The sequence below is a fragment of the Pipistrellus hanaki genome (genome assembly GCF_964339955.1).
Source record: "Pipistrellus hanaki genome assembly, chromosome: 2".
Taxonomy (NCBI): domain Eukaryota; kingdom Metazoa; phylum Chordata; class Mammalia; order Chiroptera; family Vespertilionidae; genus Pipistrellus; species Pipistrellus hanaki.
In genome coordinates this window covers 101,102,525-101,123,110 of record NC_140504.1, presented here as the reverse complement: position 1 = coordinate 101,123,110, position 20,586 = coordinate 101,102,525, and the positions used below count along the sequence as shown (strand labels likewise).

At 37.0% G+C, this 20,586-nt stretch overlaps 1 protein-coding gene across 6 annotated transcripts in view; it reads left to right on the top strand.

Annotated features, from left to right (window-relative positions):
• Positions 1-20,586, top strand: part of U2SURP (U2 snRNP associated SURP domain containing) — a 70,042-nt gene that overhangs the window by 32,256 nt on the left and 17,200 nt on the right. For 2 of the 6 annotated variants that reach the window (XM_084875927.1, XM_084875925.1), the window contains exons 11-23: positions 1,152-1,317; positions 1,508-1,719; positions 2,684-2,727; positions 5,642-5,746; positions 7,175-7,241; positions 7,318-7,481; positions 9,968-10,130; positions 10,932-11,011; positions 11,903-11,990; positions 15,338-15,460; positions 18,548-18,704; positions 19,676-19,771; positions 20,398-20,464. In XM_084875927.1, coding sequence (XP_084732053.1) covers positions 1,152-1,317; positions 1,508-1,719; positions 2,684-2,727; positions 5,642-5,746; positions 7,175-7,241; positions 7,318-7,481; positions 9,968-10,130; positions 10,932-11,011; positions 11,903-11,990; positions 15,338-15,460; positions 18,548-18,704; positions 19,676-19,771; positions 20,398-20,464 — 1,532 coding nt within the window. Of the gene's footprint in view, positions 1-1,151; positions 1,318-1,507; positions 1,720-2,683; positions 2,728-2,751; positions 3,522-5,641; positions 5,747-7,174; positions 7,246-7,317; positions 7,482-9,967; positions 10,131-10,931; positions 11,012-11,902; positions 11,991-15,337; positions 15,461-18,547; positions 18,705-19,675; positions 19,772-20,397; positions 20,465-20,586 lie in introns of those variants that run through there. The other 4 variants (XM_084875929.1, XM_084875928.1, XM_084875926.1 and 1 more) reach the window with 3 other exon arrangements.

Here is a 20,586-nt window from a genome sequence, read left to right as displayed (position 1 = left end):
GCTTTGTGAATCAGTAAAAAAAAATAAAGTGAAGCCGAGACTGGTTTGGCTCAATGGATAGAGCGTCAGCTTGGGGACGGAAGGGACCCGGATTCGATTCCAGTCAAGGGCATATCCCCAGTAGGGGGTGTGCAAGAGGCAGCTGATCGATGACTCTCTCTCATCGATGTTTCTAGCTTTCTCTCTCCCTTCCTCTCTGTACAAAATCAATAAAATATATTTTTTAAAAAAAATAAAGTGAAGAATATGATGTAAGCAAATTTGATAGAAGTAGTCTTTAAAGTTATCTTGCTGGTATGGGCTGAATTGTCTTGCTATTCTTTTTAAATATATATTTTATTGATTTTTTACAGAGAGGAAGAGAGAGGGATAGAAAGTTAGAAACATCGATGAGAGAGAATGATTGACTAGCTGCCTCTTGCACACCCCCTACTGGGGATGTGCCCGCAACCAAGGTACATGCCTGGAATAGAACCTGGGACCCTTCAGTCCGCAAGCTGACGCTCTATCCACTGAGCCAAACCAGTTTCAGCTGTCTTTTATATGTTAATTCTTTTTCCCACATCAGTGTTAATTATATTGTGAGGGATTTATAATATAATTATACATATGTATATATATATATATATAAAGAGTATATTCTTTCTTAAAAATTATACATCTTCTGGGACCTATTACATATTTAGCATTTTCTCTGTTCTTGATTACACTGGTAGCTGGGTGCTGGAAAAAGAAAAGGTGATGAGATTTTTTTGTCTTTCTTTCATTGCCAATAAATAAAAAATCCTCAACCTAAATGTGGTAATTACTGCTGCCTGAGAAAACATTCAGCAATGCCCAAACAGACTTATTTTAGATGCAGGGATCTCCAAAGGAGAAATGGGAGGTAGAGGTGTGCTTTTGATTTTTCTAGCCACTCAGCCTCTTTACCTAGACTACTTGTTTACATAAAATAGTGAATGTCTAATATGAAAAGATTTGGGAATGCCCCATAAGGGGAGGATTTTATTTGTATAGCAGTCCTAGTGCTTGAATGAAAAAAATGTAGCATTAATATGTCTCTTCATTTTGCAAAAACTACTTTGCTCTCTGTTGTGTAGAATTCTTTCTTCCCTTTTTGGCATTCAAAAAACTCTTATGCCTTTGAATAGATGAATGAAGAAATGCTGTGCCAAGAATTTGGAAGATTTGGACCATTAGCCAGTGTGAAAATTATGTGGCCTAGAACTGATGAAGAAAGAGCAAGGGAGAGAAATTGTGGCTTTGTGGCCTTTATGAATAGAAGAGATGCTGAAAGAGCTTTAAAAAATTTAAATGGTAAGAAGGTTTTTACTTTTCATTTATAGAATTCAGACTTTTTTTTGGTTTTGGAAAGTATGATATAAAGCTTTTGGATAAATAAATGGACCAGAAATTGAAAGGTTAAAAAATTCATTTAAATCCCTGAAATCTTTTATTTTCTTTTGTGAGTTATTGCCAAGGTGATCTTTCTTTTTTTTTCTTGTAGGAAAGATGATTATGTCTTTTGAAATGAAGTTAGGTTGGGGAAAAGCTGTGCCTATTCCTCCACATCCAATATACATTCCGCCTTCTATGATGGAACATACGCTTCCCCCACCTCCATCAGGACTGCCATTTAATGCGCAGCCTAGAGAGCGGTTAAAAAACCCCAATGCTCCCATGTTACCACCACCTAAAAACAAGGAGGATTTTGAGAAGGTAATTTTAAAAAATGTACATAGGGCACATATATTTGTAAATACTAAATCTGGTAGTATTTCTTTTCAACTATTATATAGAAAATGTGTAGTTCTGTTTGGCAGTTCTTAAGTAGATGTGTGTTCCCTGCCTTAGCCCATGGATATCCTGTTTGAAATACTAGGTCCTTTTTTTATTTTATTTTTTATTGTGGCTACCATTTCTTTTTGACCACTTATTAAGTCCAGCTCCCCCCACTTCCTTATTTGTCCATTCTTATATCCTGGTTTGCTTAAGTACAATACATAAATTTACTTTGTTCTGAGAAAGTGATACTTTGTATTTAGTTAGTGACTTTTCAGTTAGAAATACCACCTAAATAACTAAACTGTTTGGATGGCAGCTAGCTAACATAGTTCTCAAGATATGAGGTATTAGAATATTTGAGAGCATTTGTGATTTTTAAAAACATTAACTACTCTAGTAAAAGCAAAGGGTGAGTATTTTTTTTTTTTTAATTCAACATAAAACCAACTTAATTTCAAGTTGTAAGAATTTGTTGGTTGCATTATGAGTTTGCAACTGGCTGGTTTTAAAGGCTTGGGAACTTAAAATGACAGGGCTGGTTTTAAAGGCTTGGGAACAAAGTAGCAAACTGTTATGGTCAGAAGCAAAAGTTAATTATTTCACAAATTAAAATCTTTATCTGATAATTCTCAGTGTAGTACCTAATTCAGTGCATTGATGTGCATTCTGACAGGAATGTTCTGATTCTTTGCATTTGGTGAACATCTATTGTTCACTGGACACATCCATTTGATTTTATGTAATTGCTTAGTGTATAATTAGTTCAAAAGCAGTGATTGCCTGCAAAACTTGTGATTAGCTGTGTAGTATTTTCATTGCATATGTATATTTTTGCTTGTTACTTGTTAACAATACTCACATATTCTATGTTTATTATCTGATGTGACTTCATATACAGACTCTGTCGCAAGCCATAGTCAAAGTGGTTATCCCAACAGAAAGGTACATGTTTTTCTTTATTATTACTGATCTAAATATAGACAATATCCCCTTCTGAATTAAAAGAAAAAATGGTGTTGAGGAAAAGGTGATATCTTGACTGAGCAATGGTTCCTTCCCAGTACTTTTTTGGGGGATATGTGAAATTTAACTAACAAGTATACTGTGTAATTTTACGTCATTATCTGTTTTGCTTTTGTTACCATTGTAAGGATTTTTATAGCTTGGTAGTTAGAATGTGTTTAATAGATTTGATCTGGTATTTTTAGTTTAATTGCATTAGATTATTATGATGGAAAAGTAAGGATTTTAAATGTATCTTAAATCTTAGATAACTTTCTAGTTTGACCTAATCTGTTATTTTTCTTTGTTTCTGTGTTTAATATGCAACCTTAGTTTGAGTTTCCTTATTGAAGATATAGCTTTGTGTTTTTTTTTCTGATTGAATTTAAGAAGAAATTCCTATTCGTTTCATGACCACTAAACCTATTAGGAACTTTTAAAATGATGATTAAGTTTTTTGGAATTCTTTTATTTTTCTTTCTTTTTTCTTTTCAACATAATGTTGAAGCAGAAGAATTCATGCTGTAGGTATGCTCTTGCTCAGTCAAGTTAAGCCTTTTCCCAAACACAGGAACACAACACTGGTTGAATAATAAATGAACACAAAAGAATACCAAATTCTCTTTGACATTGGCCTTGGTGAGCAACACCAGCTGAACTGTCTGCGGCAGCGGGGGACCAGGAAAACATCATGGGATGGATTGGGAAAGTATACAGTTTTTGACCAGACATTGGTACGATCAACTGCAATAAATGTGGTTTTATTATAACTGAGAAACATTTTTTTTTGTGTGTTTTTTTGTTGTTGTTGTTGTTGCCCAGAATAAGATAATTACCATTTTAAAATAAAATAGTACACTTAAAATATATCACCTTTCTGTACTACACTGTTTCATTCTGATAGTAAAGTCACCCTTCTAAAATAAGAAACACAATCTTAAGGAAAAGAGTGTGATTACAGTTATTTAATAATGTTGGGTTCAAATTAGAAATAACTAATTGTCAGATTCTGATTTTAAATAATTATATGCAACATTTTTAAACTTTAAATTTTCTAAAAATAAATTTTATCAGTTACAAGCCTATTTAAAACTATAAGTGGGTTTTTTCTTCCACTGATAAATCATTCACAGGAAAGTATATTGTAGCATTCAAAAAGCATATATTAAGTAGTAGCTTTACATGTGGCTCAGCTTTTTTGTAAACAAAGTTTTGAGTACATTTTGCTAAATATCTTGACACACTATTAGAACGAATCCTTTGTTTTAAACTTGCTAAACCATTTTTAAATCTATCTTTAATACTTAAGTCAAGTTAGTTTTTACTTAATTCATATAAGTTTCTGAATGTATAGCATTTATCCACCTAGCAAGTGACTTTATACTGTATATTGTGACACATAAGATTTCCCTGTATTGTAATTTGACACATAGCAGTAGGAGTTTTGGAACTGAATCATAACTTTGCACTAACTATAGATCTGAGAATATGTTCATTTTCATTTGGAAATCAGGAACTGCAGATTTGTAGAGCAATTAATATTTCCGTGAAAGAAAAAACAACTTAGGTTTAAAATTAAATAATGCTTTTTGTTTTAACAATTTAAAGTTGAATCAATAGTTTATAAGTACGTAGTTCCCCTTTGGAAAGATTAAACCTTCATAGAATTTTTTTTTTTTTTTTTTTTTTTTTTTTTTTTTTTTTTTTTTTTACCTTTTTTAGGTTCCTTTAGGGGGTGAAAAAATTCCCCCACCCACTATGTAGAGATTTTAGTGTCCACTTAAGTAGGTTTGTTTGAAAACTGAGAGAAAATAATTATAATAAGCATGAGATAAATTATATTACTATTCATGTTCTCTGAATCAGACATTCTAGAGCAAAAAAATTTGTCTTATTCTATAACTAGATGTATATTCTGGCAGTTACATAAACTTAATTTCTTGATTTGAGCTGGGAATGCTAAAGCTGTAATTTTTATATGCCTTGTACCAAGAGCCAATATCTTTTTGCTTTTCCCAATTATTATTTGCCAATTCTATACTGGGGACTGGTGAATGAGAAATCAAGAGTAGCTTATAGTAAGTTGAGTCATTTTGTCTGACATCATAACCAATGTCTAAAATTCTATTTGGAGTCTAATAAGGTATGATTTTAGAACCCAGCTACAGATTTTAAAAATAAAGACTGTCTATGAGCCCAACCCATTGCTTCATTGATTCATAATACACAGGCAGAATTATATATGTCATGAATTGTGTGAAGTAGTTTAAAGTATGGTCCAAAGAGATGTCTCATTAAAGGTTAGATTCAATAAAAACTCTATCTGCTATATGTGTACCAGAAAAGCACAGGAGTTAGAGTTTTTATTAAGTCAGGCCTTAAATTTGTTAAATAGTTTGGCATTTTTATAAGTGATACTCATGTACATAACATTTCAACACCACAGAAAGTGCTTAGTTTAAGAATATTTTAAAACTGAGATAGTGTATAAGATTTTAGATGATTGTGATAACATGTAAGGTCTAAACTAGTGACACTATATATTTGCAGCTTTTAGTTAGTTGTGATTCATAATTTAATGTTTTGCATTTAGAAAATTAAATCTTTATTGTTATGAAGCTGTGTTGTGATTTTCTACCCTTCCTTTACCATTCCTCCCCCACCCTTTCCCCTATCCCCCTGTCCTCACTCCCTCTTAATGCACAAGGCATTAACGTGCTCCAGGTTACTTTTTTTGTATAAAATTCTGTATTAGCAGAATAATTTTATTCTACACAATATAGTAACATGTCAAGTGTAGTTTTATATAGTGTTAGGTCTGAATCCATTTTCTTTAACTGTGTTGTTGTTGTAGGAATTTGCTCGCCCTGATACATCGAATGATAGAGTTTGTTGTACGTGAAGGGCCAATGTTTGAAGCTATGATTATGAACAGAGAAATCAACAATCCCATGTTCAGGTGTGCATTTTTTGTGTGTGTGTGTTAAAATCCTATATAATAAAAGGATAATATCCAAATTGACCAAATGGCAGAGCAACCGGTTGCTATGACATGCACTAACCACCAGGGGCAGATGCTCAGTTCAGGAGCTGACCCCTGGTGGTCAGTGCTCTCCCACAGTGGGAGCTCTGCTCAGCCAGAAGCCTGGCTCATAGCTGGCGAGCACAATGCCTCTGTGGCAGGGCTAACGATGTCCAACTGACGGCTTAGTCGGACATCCTCTGAGGGCTCCCGGACTGCGAGAGGGCACAGGCTGGGCTTAGGGTCCCCTTCCTCCCCATCTCAGTGCACAAATTTCGTGCACTAGGCCTCTAGTACATATATATCAAAATTTACCATTTTTAAGTGTACAGTTCAGTGGCATTAAGTATGTCCACATTGTTATGTAACCATCACCAGTAATTCCTTTCCAAAACTCTTTTTGTCTTCCATAATTGAAACTTTATGCCACTTAAACAACTCCCCATTCCTTGATTCACCTAGCTTCTGATAGTCACCATTCCACTCTCTTTGAATCTGGTTACTCTAGGTACCTCATATAAGTGGAATCAGATGTACTTTGGTGACTGGTTTATTTCACTTAATAAAATGTCTTCAAGGTTTATGCATGTTGTAGTATTTGTCAAAATTTCATTACTTTAAAGTCTAAAATATATTCCATTGCATGCTTTACCACATTTCATTTATAATCAGTATGAATTTTAAAGTACTTCTCATTTTTGGAATTAATATAGTTCCAAGAATAAAGTTACAAAAGTATCAGGTTATTTTTGCAATGAGATGAAAAGGCAGATTTAGTAATTGAACTAGAATGTATTTTGGTCAGTTTTCCATCTGATTTTGCCTTAGTTAATAAAAAAGCATTGTTTTTAGCATTCTCTAGGAGGAAAATGCATTTCATTATGCTTTTCAATGAGTTTTTCATAAGTGATATATAGTAGGATAAATGAGGTTTATAGGAAATTGCTTATCTTCTAAGACATTCATTTAACATGTGTGGGGGGGTTTTTTGTGTGAATGAATCAAAATTATACCTATTTCATTTAACACTCTTAAGTAGTTTTTTAAAAAAAACACTGTTTAAAATTATGTCTTGGGAAAATATCTTTATTGTCAGACACAGTATCTGGCACATTTTATTGAACAATACAATTGTAAGATTTAGCAAGATTCATATATGCCTTGTGAGTATTAATATCAGTCATGAAGGCAGTCGGGGGCTGGGTGAGGAAGGATATAGATGGCACATAACATGAATAGGAGTTTCTCTTCAGTGAGCTTTGCTTTTGGTTTTATTTAGAACTAAGTAGGCAGGTATTTTTCATTTGATAATAATTACTTGAATGCAATTCCACCTTAAATAATCTGATGTTTGTTTTATTTTAGATTCTTATTTGAAAACCAGACACCAGCCCATGTTTACTATCGGTGGAAGCTTTATTCTATTCTTCAGGCAAGTAGAATCAGTTACTTTGTTAATTTTGACTGAGGTATTGGAGCTTTCTAATAACATTCTGGATGTTTATTAGGGAGATTCTCCAACTAAGTGGCGGACAGAAGATTTTCGTATGTTCAAAAATGGATCTTTTTGGAGGCCACCACCATTAAATCCATACCTGCATGGGATGTCAGAAGAGCAAGAAACAGAAGCTTTTGTAGAAGAGCCTAATAAAAAGGGAGCACTTAAGGAAGAGTAAGATTTTATTCCCTTTCTTTTACATATTCAGGAAAGTCCTTTAGTGGTGCTTTAATTAATAGTTTTAGTAAGTTGTTAATCTTAAAGTTTTTGAATGTGCTTAAACATCTTAGCAAGAGTAAATGTGTATTTTATTGACCTCTTCCTACTGATAAATTGGTAATAAAATTTGTGATGATTTTTTAAGCAGTGATTCTCTAGTAGTGGAATACTTCATATTCTTATAGAAATTATCTCAATAGACTTAAAATTCTTGTCTCTCTGAATGCAACATTAAGAGGAAAAATTGTTGTCTGGCTTAGTAAGGTCAGATTGTTGACTGTTGAAACGTCTCTACAGTATACAGTATATGGCCACCATAGGTGTATATGTTCTTAAGAGTGCTCTGCCAGCTCTGGGACAGTGAAATTAGCCTGGTTTAAGAAACAGAAACAGCCGGGACCGGTTTGGCTCAGTGGATAGAGCGTCGGCCTGCGGACTGAAAGATCCCAGATTCAATTCCGGGCAAGAGCATGTACCTTGGTTGCGGGCACATCCCCAATAGGGGGTGTGCAAGAGGCAGCTGATCGATGATTCTCTCTCATCCGATGTTTCTAACTCTATCCCTCTCTCTTCCTCTCTGTAAAAAATCAGTAAAATATATTAAAAAAAAAAAAAAAAAAAAAAAAAAAAAGCAGAAACATCAACAGTACAACGATTGAAATTTCTTTTTCAATTGCACTGTATGTGTGCGCCCGCAAGTGGTATTTTGTGGAAGAGCCACACTCAAGGGGCCAAAGAGCCACACTGCCCTAGGATATGAGGGACCTCCAGAGGCTGTTATCCAAGGCTACAGGCACTGTGGACAGTAGTGGACTGGGAACAAAGAAAGGGCCTTAGTCACTACTGTTTAAGAAACGCCTCCTAAAAGGTTTAAATGGCTCTAAGCTGTACAAGCATAGTTTGCCTATGACCTACTCATTCTTGAGAACTTTGGGAAATCAGCAGTTAGAATAGCTAGTTCAGTTTCATTATTTACAAATAAATTGGAAAACAATTTAAACTTCCCACATGGTCAGATAGTGTATTCTGTAGCAGTTAGGAAGTGAGTGAACACTTTGGGTCAGGATGAGCCTGATGTCTGAGCTATCACATGCTTAGACTGGGTTGGACAGCATGGGAGTCACAGGCATTGCCCTTGCATCCTCCCTGTACCTTGTGATCAGAAATGAATAAATTATTTTTAAAGAAAAAAAATGTAACTACTAAATGTTCAGTGCAAGTTCTGTATACCTCATGGAAAAAGAATTTTTAGCATATAGGATTATATACTTTACTGCATAGACTATAAATCTGAATGTAACTGCATTGATGCATTGTTTATGAGAGCATTTGGTAATGGAGAACTATAGTATTTGAAGTATATTTGCTTCTGAAGATGTATGTTCATTATTGTGACTAGGTGTCCACCAACAGCCCACAGGCTTAATCTGGCTATCTTCTGTTCTTTTTTATTTATTTATTTATTTATTTTTAATATATTTTATTGATTTTTTACAGAGAGGAAGAGAGAGAGATAGAAAGCCAGAAACGTCAATGAGAGAGAAACATCGACCAGCTGCCTCTTGCACACCCCCCACTGGGGATGTGCCCGCAACCCAGGTACATGCCCTTGACCAGAATCGAACCTGGGACCTTTCAGTCCACAGACTGACGCTCTACCACTGAGCCAAACCGGTTTCAGCTGTCTTCTGTTCTTATAAAGTTTTTTTTGTTGTGTTTTTTTGTTTTGTTTTGTTTTTTAATATATTTTATTGATTTTTTACAGAGAGAGGGATAGAGAGTTAGAAACATCGATGAGAGAGAATCATATATCAGCTGCCTTTTGCACACCCCCTACTGGGGATGTGCCTGCAACCACGGTACATGCTCTTGACTGGAATTGAACCTGGGACCTTTCAGTCTGCAGGCCGATGCTCTATCCATTGAGCCAAACCGGTTTCGGCTGTTCTTGTAAAGTTTTACTGCAACATGGTCATGTCCATTCCTTTCCATGCTGTCTATGGCTGCTGTGGTGGTGTACTAGCAATCAAGTAAATGTGACAGAAACCATATGGATTGCAAAGCCTAAACTATTTACTCTCTGATTCTTTACAGGAGAAATTTATCAGTCCCTGTTTTAGCCTTTCCTAATGCTAAGTAGAAATGCTAAAGTAACAGACTCCCTTCAAAGCAGGGTAAAGAACAGGAAGTTTCTTTTTCAATGGAGTGATTTAATTTGTAAATTAAAAGTCACTGGAATGTTTGCTAGTTTAAGGCCAGGAAAATTATTCTACCTCATATAAGTTCTTAAAAAAAAAAAAAAAAAAAAGTAACATATTTGGGGGACTTATTACAAATCAGATTTAACTCACTTTAATTGTCAGAATTATTTTACTGATTGGGTTTTAAAGAAATTAAGTTTATGAGCAGTAACTATAGTGACATTTGAAATTTGTATTTAGACAGAGGGACAAATTAGAAGAAATCCTGCGGGGGTTAACTCCAAGGAAAAATGATATTGGAGATGCAATGGTTTTCTGTCTAAATAATGCTGAAGCTGCTGAAGAAATAGTGGATTGCATTACTGAGTCATTGTCGATTCTAAAGACACCCCTTCCCAAAAAGGTATGATTTTTGTTTTTTTATGAAACCATTTAAGCAGTTGTTTATTCTGATGGACTTTGGTTAATATTATTACATCGTTAATTTTTAAGTCTAATTACAAAATTCAAAAATACACATTTTTAAGAAAAGAAAGTAATCATATGGATTATATAAACCACTTAACTAGTTAACTGTTTATAAGATACTACTGAATTCCTAACTGAGTAGATTATTGAGTTATATATCTAATTTTAAAATTATAATCCCTCCTGAATTTAGAAATTCTAACAAGTAAAAGAAGATCTGCTTTTCATTCCTAGATTTTATCACTAGCTAACTAGTCTTGGATGGCTTATAAGTTAAAATGAATGCTTACTTTGCCAAGGTTCCTCATCATATAGTAATTAATGAATCAATTTGTCATTCATTTTGACATCATTTATTGAGTTGTGTGCCATCTGATTTTTCTTAATAGATTGATTAGATAAAAGTGGAGATAATAGTTGACTCTTGGATTGAAATTGGTTTCCTTTTTTATATGAAGAACTTGAGCCAGGAAATCTTTTCTATTGTAGTCTTGTTATGTTAATTTACAGACAAGTTAACAGGTTGAAATATAAATGAGTTAAACTTTTATCCCTGCAGAAATCATGATTGTGGAATTTCTTATAACTGTTCTAATTAGTCATGATTATTAAATTGTAAACATTAGCCTTATTACACTGATTCCAAAAAATTCAATATGGATTTTTTTTCTAAGATATGTTGTTTGCTGATTGTTTTTATTTTTAATTGGTTTTATGTTATCTTTTGGTATTCTAGATTGCCAGGTTATATTTGGTTTCTGATGTTTTGTACAACTCTTCAGCAAAAGTTTCCAATGCTTCATATTATAGGAAATTGTAAGTATAATTATGTAAATTGATATAAGGAGTTCAGAAGAGAGCACTGTTTTGTTAACACCCTCCAATAATAAATAATTTGAATTTCTTTGTAGTCATAAAATATTCTAAAAAATTGGATTGCATTCATTGAACTAAACCACTTTCAAGCTAAAGTAGCAGTTTTTTTTAAAGGTTTTATTGGTTAACTTGGTAACAAGACAAATAGGACCAGTTAAAAGTAACTTTATAATAAATAAACTGAAACAATGGCAAACAAAGGAAGAGACAGAAAACAAAGCATTAACTATCTAATATGTGTTTTCTTCTGATCATCATTATGTTGTTGTAGTTCATTGCTAATGCTTTCCTCGGCAATAGGAAATTATGTTGCTTAATGTAATTAATTTAGAACTCTTTCATAATTCCCCAGAGTTCCTTTTGGTGTTTATTTTATGAATTAGGGGAATTTTTTTTCTCCCTTAACAAACTGAGAGGAAATTTGGAGGTCTGGGTTCTAATTTTGCTCTCCTTTTTTTTTTTTTTTTTTTTTTTTTTTTTTTTGCCTTGGAAAAGTCACTTAACTCTTTCCTTTTTTTTATAAAACAAAGAGTTCAGACTAGGTGGCTCAAGGTGTCAGATGTAAAGTTCCTTGCTAATCAAGGAACTACTACTTATGACTCTTTTGGGGATTTTGCAGGAGAAAAATTTAGGATTAGGTGTTAAAGCATTTGAATTATAGTTTTAGAGGTAAAGCACCTAATTCTTCATTTTTATAAGATTATTTAATTTATTGGTAGGTTTTGTTGTTTGTTTGTTTTTTTAGGTCTGGGAGGGGTTTGACTAGCACACTGAAGTAGATAAGGATTTTTAAACAAATTCTGTTTTAAGAATATATTATTTCAATTTCAGTTTTGAAACAAAGTTATGTCAGATATTTTCAGACCTCAATGCTACCTATCGTACAATTCAAGGCCATTTACAGTCTGAAAATTTTAAGGTATGTTTACTGTTTTATTATTTTTGCTGTCTTAGTGTTGAATATGGGGGATGAGAACTGAGAAGCACATTGAAGGGCTAGAAAAGTATATATATAAGATATACTAGAATTCGTGCACCGGTGGGGTAACTGGGTCTGGCCTGTGTGATCTGGCTGAAAACAGCTCTCTGACATCCCTCAAGTTGTCGTGGATTGTGAAAGAGCATAGGCCGGGCAAAGGGACCCCACTGATGCATGATCGGGGCTGGGGAGGGATGCAGGAGGTTGGCCAGCCGGGGAGGGACCTCGGAAGAACTCCAGGGTATGTCCAGTTCATCTTGCTCAGACCCGATCAGCTGGACCCCAGCAACGAGCTAACCTATTGGAGCGTCTATCCCCTGCTGGTTAATGCATGTCATAACAGCTGGTTGAGTGGCCTTAGCATATTGAATGGCTGAGTGGTCAATCGGACACTTAGCATATTGGACTTGTATTATATAGGATATAAAACATAACTTTCCTGATTCAGAAATTATTCTGAAATTTACTGTGATGTTACCTTCATTTCAAAATATACCTGAGATTTAAAATGTATTATCTAGTGTTATTTTGTCAATTGTTTTAGTTTTAAGTACTTTTTCCTGAAAATTAGTCTGCACTTTTCAAAAACATACCCAGAAGATCACTTGTTTTGCAATGGTATACAATAATGCATTATAAGACATTTCAGTAAAAAATAATGGTGGGCCCTGGCTGGTTTGGCTTAGTGGAAAGAGTGTCAGCCTACAGACTGAAGGGTCTTAAGTTCTACAATATTCTGGTCAAAGGCATATACCTGGGTTGCAGGCTCAATCGCCCCAGTCCTGGTTGGAGCATGTGCCAAGGCAACCAATTGATGTGTCTCCCTCACATTGGTGTTTCTCTCTCTCTCTGTCTCTCTTCCTTTCATTCTCTAGAAAATCAATGAAAAAATATTCTCAGGTGAGGTTTAACAAAAACAAACAAACAAACAAACAAATAAATAAATAAATAAATAACATAGAGTGTTTTTTTCCCCGGACCTTCATCTTCATGGTGGGGCCGGGGACCAACATTCCATAACCAAGATGTCCAGGTGAGGTGCCAGGCCGCTTCCTGGGGCCCAAGGTACCCTCCCAGGACCCAGATCTACATCCGGGTCCCAGAACTTTATGGCCAGGCTGGGAGGGCCTCCCCAGTTCTTGGGCACAGAGTGCAGTCTTGAATCGGGGACCAGATCTCCATCCATATACAGACCACCAGTTCATAACCCAGATGTCCTTCTCAGGCACCAGACCTTCCCAAGGGCCCTGGGGGGGGGGAGAGGGAGAATATACATACACACATACACATGCACGCACTCACGCACGCACATACACAGTGTTTCTTCCACAAGATTACAATGGAACTGAAAAACTCCTAGCCTAGTGATATAACGACTAGTGCAGCATCTTTTCACATCTTTGTAATAATGCTGGCGTAAACAAACTTACAGTGCTGTCAGTCACATAAAAGTATGTTATATACTATTATGTATAATCATAATACTTGCGAATGATAATAAAAGACATACTGGTTTATGTATATACTTAACTTTTTTATTTTTGGGGGGGCATTAATCCTCACCCTAGGTATTTTCCTATTGATTTTTAGAGAGTGGAAAGGAAGGATTCGGGGGAGAGAGAGAGAGAGAGAGATATCAATTGGTTCCCTCCACACTCGCCCCAACTTGGGGCCTGGATCAAACCTGTAACCCAGATATGTGCTTTTAACTGGGCATTGAACCCATGACCCTTTCGTGTGTGGGCTGATGCTCTAATCACCAAGACACATCTGCCAGGGCACTTTTATGGTTATTTTACAGTATACTCTCTGCTAAATAAAATGTTTGCTGTAAAATAGTATGTCGTGTTACCTGGCAACAGCCTCATAAATCTCTTGAATATTGTTCTCTTGTGCTTGATTTAATCTCACGTTTTGTACAGTAACATGCTTACACAGGTATATAGTCCAGGAGCAATAGACTATACCAGTGGTCAGCAAACTCATTAGTCAACAGAGCCAAATATCAACAGTACAACAATTGAAATTTCTTTTGAGAGCCAAATTTTTTAAACTTAAACTTCTAATGCCACTTCTTCAAAATAGACTTGTGCAGGCCGTGGTATTTTGTGGAATAGCCACACTCAAGGGTCCAAAGAGCCACACGTGGCTCGCAACCCAAAGTTTGCCGACCACGGCTCTATCCTCTATAATAAAAGAGCAATATGCAAATTGATCATTCCAACACACGATGGCCTCCATAAGATGGCCAGCAGGGGAGGGCAGTTGGGAGGGATCAGGCCAGCAGGAGAGGGCAGTTGGGAGGGAAGAAGCCTGCAAAGGAAGGCAGTTGGGAGCAATCAAGACTGCAAAGGAGGGAAGTTGGGGGCAACCGGGCCTGCAGGGAGGGCAGTTGAGGGGGACCCAGGCCTGCAGGGGAGGGCAGTTAGGGGGGACCAGGCCTGCAGGGGAGGGCAGTTAGGGGCAATCAGGCTTGCAGGGGAGCAGTTAGGCATCAATCAGGCTGGCATGGGAGTGGTTAGGGGGTGATCAGGCTGGCAGGTAGAAGCGGTTAGGAACAATCAGGAAGGCAGGCAAGCAAGCAGTTGGAAGCCAGCCGTCCTGGATTGTGATTGGGATCGGCCCTAAACAGGAGTCGGACATCCCTAGATGGGTCCCAGATTGGAGAGGGTGCAGGCTGTGCTGAGGGACACACCCCCCCGTGCACGAATTTTGTGCACACAGGCCTCTAGTAATTAAATAAATAGATATTTTTTCATTGAAGACTTTTGTAAGGAATCTTTTAGCTTGGAAAGATGCCCAGTGACAGCACCATTTTGGGGATTCAAACAAACCAACAGCACTTAAAATATTTTAATCTTAAATGACCATAAGTCAGAGTTTATATAGAGAGGTTTAGGGGTGGGGGGAAAAAGTGTTATCCAGAATTAGGAAGTACTTCATTGGGTTATAAAGGAATTTGGGTCCTATCTTACATACCTTGATATCCAGCTTTCATAAGTTCCTAAGATAATGTTTCCCAGAATGTGTCCTCATGTGTACCACTAGTGATATGTATGGGACAGTGATCTTGGGTGATCAAGAGCAAATAGTGCTGCTTTTTCATTATTTTTAATTAAATAATGACATTGATTTGTTTAAAAACATGGCAATGATAGTTATTTTCTTTAAATTGTAAAAAGAATTTTGACTTAGTGAAAAATTCAACAAGTTGTGTTATTTATTTTCATGAGATGAAGTTTGAGACGTTGTCATAAATAATTTGTTATGTTTTCCTATTTGTTTAGCAACGGGTAATGACCTGCTTCAGAGCATGGGAAGATTGGGCAATTTATCCAGAACCATTTTTGATCAAATTACAAAATATTTTCTTAGGACTTGTAAATATTATTGAAGAAAAGGAAACAGAGGTAGGTACTCAGTGTATTTGTGTGGTTATTATATTTTACTAGAGGCCGGGTAAACAAAATTCATGCATTGGGTGGGTGGTCCCTCAGCCCAGCCTGCAGCCTCTCCAATCTGGGATCTATTGGTATTGGGCCTAAACCTCACAATCCAGGAACTGTTGGCTCCTAACCACTTGCTTACCTCCATGCCTGATTGCCCCTAACTGCTTCTGCCTGCCAGCCTAATCACCTCTTAACTGCTTCCTGCCAGCCCAGTTGCCCAACTGCCCTCCCCTACCAGCCTTGTCTCCCCTTCCCAATCTCCCCCCCCCCCCCAAATTGCCCTCCCCTTCCAGCCTGATCGCCCACAATTACCTTCCCCTGCTGGTCTTGATCTCGCCCCAACTGCTCTCCCCTGCTGGCCTGATCTTGCTCCCAGTTGCCCTTCCCTGCTGGTCTGATCACCCCTAACTGCCTCTGCTTCCCTGATAACCCCTAACTTCCCTCCCCTATAGGCCTGATCTCTCCCCTAACTGCTCTCCTTTGTCGGCCAATTTGGTTATGATTGGTCAGTTTCTATGCCAGTCAGTGTCTCTGGGTGTGTATCAACAGGGCTGATCACTAGACCCTGTGGCAGCCTGGAAAGAAATGGAGGTGCAGCTGTTGATCAGTCCTAGAAAGAAAGAGAGAAGCAAGTGCTGATCAGCAGCTGCAACAGAGGCTATGGATCAGACCCTCCTTCTCTCTTCAGGCCTCTCTCCGGGCCTGTTTCACAGCCCCCTCAGCAGCCAGTGCTGGGTCTCCATGGCAACCCATCGCTGACTGCAGGACTGACTTCCGGTTGCTAAAGCCTCCCAGTCATTGCGGATGTGACAGACCCAGGGTTTTTACATGTTAGGATGGTTTTTATTTATTTATTTTTCTTTAATATATTTTATTGAATTTTTACAGAGAGGAAGGGAAAGGGATAGAGAGCCAGAAACATCGGTGAGAGAGAAACATTGACCAGCTGCCTCCTGCACACACTCCCCACTCCCCCCCCCAAGCGGGGATTTGGCCGCAACCAGGGTACATGCCCTTGACAGGAATCGAACCTGGGACTCTTCAGTCTGTAGGCCGACGCTCTATCCACTGAGTCAAACTGGTTAGGGCTGTTAGGATGATTTTTATATGTTGATTTCAAAGAGAAATAGAGAAAAGAGAGACAGAGAAAACATTAGAAATCTTGATTTATTATTCCACTAATTTATGCATTCATTCGTTGATTCTTGTATGTGCCATGACTGGGGATCAAACCTGCAGCCTTGGTATACCGGGGTGATACTCTGAACCAGCTGTGCTATCCCACCAGAGCCTTGTCTCATTATTTTAAAATTTACTTCTGGGCATGCTATGGAGGTGTAATATGTTACAGATAGAACATTTCTTCATGAAAATATTTACTTTTTACCACTAAATAGTAGATTTTGTTGCTAGAATTACCAGCACTCAGTACTTGAGATTGTCACAGAAATTTTCTATTTTGTGTCATGTGAAAATCAGTGACTGGTTTTTTATTTGATGTTATGAAAAGGTTTACTGTATACCAGTAGAAAACAAGTAATTCACAATCTATGTAGTAGGATTTTATTTTGTTAGACTAAAGAATCCTATGTAATAAAACCCTAATATGTAAATTGATGGGACAGCAGAAATACTGGCGGAACTACTGGTTGCTATGCGCACTGACCACCAGGGGGCAGACACTATGCAGAAGCTACCCCCTGGTGGTCAGTGCACTCCCACAGCTGGAGCACTGCTCAGTCAGAAACTGGGCTCCTGGGTGGTGAGCATAGCGGCAAACCGAGCAGGTAAGAGCTAGAGCGAGGGGTTCCGGATTGCAAGCGGGTGCAGGCCAGGCTGAGGGACCTCTTCCCCATCAAACCCGCATGAAGCTCTAGTAACTATATAAGTATGTATGTACATGAAAAAGATGTACCACAATGATAGTGGATTCTTTTCATCACCATTCTGTTGCTTTTTACCTCCTCAGTAGTTCTTGAATCCTTCATATTTATAATTCTAACCCAGCTGTCATATTTTTACTTTCTTCCTTATAAGATACTCCTTTTTTAAAAATATATATTTTTGATTTTTTTACAGAGAGGAAGGGAGAGAGATAGCGAGCTAGAAACGTTGATGAGAGAGAAACATCGATCAGCTGCCTCTTGCACACTCCCTACTGAAGATGTGCTCGCAACTAATGTACATACCCTTGACCGGAATCGAACCTGGGACCTTTCAGTCTGCAGACCGATGCTCTACCACTGAGCCAAACCGATTTCGGCTCAAGATACTCCTAATTGGCATCCATACTCCAACCACCTGGTCCTTGTGTCAATTTCTTTTTATTTTTTCTTCAATGTACAATGTTTCCTCGTACCATAGCCCTTTCCGGAACATCTTTTTTATTTTACCTGAAATCCTCAGGCCTCAGTTTAAGCTTAATGTCAGAATATTCTCTGATCTCTTTAGGTGAAACTACTTATTATGTACTCGGATAGTATGATGTACCTCCTTGTTTTAGCATTCATCCTAGTTGCAGCTATATATATACTAGAGGCCCGATGCATGAAATTCATGCACTCGGGGGGTCCCTTAGCCCAGCCTGTACCCTCTTGCAGTCAGGAACCCTCGGGGGATGTTTGACTGCCAGCCCAGGGAGTGGGCCTAAACTGGCAGTTGGAATTCCTTAGCGCTGCTCCCGTCACTGCCACTGCACTCACCAGCTTTGAGCCCAGCTTCTCATTGAGTGGCAGTTACCCCTGTGGGAGGGCACTGACCACCAGGAGGCAGCTCCTACACTGAGCGTCTGCCCTCTAGTGGTCAGTGTGTGTCATAGCAACTGGTCATTCTGCTGTTCGGTCAATTTGCATATTAGGTTTTTATTATGTGGGATTGTATTATTTTCCATACAAACAACTGTAAACCTGCTTTTGCTACTCTCTTGTCCTCACATTAGACCTGGGAATATGGGTATCCATTTGGTTGGTTTATTCTATACTGCGAATTCATCTTTAGCAATATGACTTCAGTAAGTTGAAAATATTACTGTTGTGTGTGTTTCCATAGGATGTACCAGATGACCTTGATGGTGCTCCTATTGAAGAAGAACTTGATGGTGCACCTTTGGAAGATGTGGATGGAATTCCTATTGATGCTACTCCCATTGATGATCTTGATGGAGTCCCTATAAAAAGTTTTGATGATGATCTTGATGGAGTGCCTTGTAAGTACAGACTTCAGACTGATTAAGTTTAAATCTGTGAATACCTAAGTTTTATTCCAAAACTCTTGAATGTCCACACAAGCTGATATAGAAAAAGGTTATACTTTCTGAATAAGATGTCAGTCATTGACTTTTTTTTTTTTTATTTCTGCCTTTTCCAAATTCAAATACAAGTAATACAATTGACAATGCGAAGAAAAGATATTCTTTCTAGTCACTTTTTTTGTTGTTGTTGGGACAATTAGCCTATTATATTAACAAGCTTCTCTTTTTGTATTTTTTTAAAATTATATTTTTATTGATTTCAGAAAGGTAGAGAGAGAAAGAGAAACATTGGTTGGCTGCGTCCTGCACAACCCCCTCTGGGGACCAAGCCTGTAATCCAGGCATATGCCCTGACCATTGAACAGTGACTAAAACATTGATTTGGTTGCCTCCCCACATGCGCCATACACAGGGTTGGGATCAAGCCTGCAACCATTATATGTATGATCATGGTTGGAATCAAACCCGGGACCCTGAGACCCTTTAATCCGTGAGCTGATTGATGCTCTATCCACTGAGCCAAACCAGTCAAGGCATAATTTTTGTTTTTGACACTAGAATTATTAGTCCATGTGTGGCCTTATTTTTATTATTATTATCTTTAATACATTATAGAGATTTTCCACCCTTTTCATCTCATGGCATATACATAAACTATAATTACTAAAATTGTGCATCAGGCATACCAAAAATACCATTTTATGCCACTCTGACCAAAAAAAAAGATATAATTTTGATTCATTCACACTAGTCAGCTATTGTCAGCTATTGTTTTATTTGTTGTTGTTTTCTAATTTGACAATCTAAGAAAAAAGAGGTCAGGTATTGGCGTGTTTTAAAAATAGCTGATACAGTGAATACCCATAAACTCCTTAATTTAGGTTATCCCCCAGAAGTCAGGTTTAATAGTTTATGTTTCCTCATAGTGGATTCCACTGAAGACTCAAAGAAGAATGAGCCTATATTTAAAGTTGCTCCATCTAAATGGGAAGCTGTAGATGAATCTGAATTGGAAGCACAGGGTGAGTAAAAATCAAATAATGAATTTTAAAAAATTCAGTACTTAAAAATCAATCAACTTTAAGACCCAGTGTTACCAAATTTATGCCTAGTGGCTAAGTTTTCATAGTGGTACCTGTTATAATTTCCTTAGATCTTTCCATTTTAATGATTTGAGAGTAATTAGAGAAATCACTAAAACCCTTTCAGGTTAAGGCATTTCAATAGAAAAAGTAGATAGGAGTCTGTACTTGTGTGAAATCTACTTAGAAGTCAGTTTCAAAGAAACCAAGGTTTGGTCCTTCCATAGTGCTTGTCTTAGATCGGCCTTTCATACTTACTTGGACATGTATCCTGCTGCTTATAATCTGTATTTGTTAATACTTGTAGGTTCTAATGAAATAAATCTTACCATCTAGCACAAAAATAAGGATAACATTATTTGTCATTTCATGAATTTGAATAAAAATATAGTGTAGGTGTGAGGAGGAAAGAAAGATGTTTTTGCATATAAATGGCCAAATAATAAATAAACTAGTAGATAACCTCTGTAATATAAAATTTCAGTTTCTACACGGCTTCTACTAAGCTTCTGCAAAAATGCTAAGTTACCTTACGGAATTAGACCTTTTTTTCCCCTTCCATCCAGCTGTAACAACTTCTAAATGGGAGTTATTTGACCAGCATGAAGAATCAGAAGAAGAAGGAAATCAAAAGTAAGAATCTAAAGATCTAAGTTTTTAATATACTCTGTTTCTTATTGCATATGTGCTCCCTTTTTTCATTTTAAAAACCTTTTTATGAGTATCAGTTTTAGTTATCCATTGTTTTTCCATTG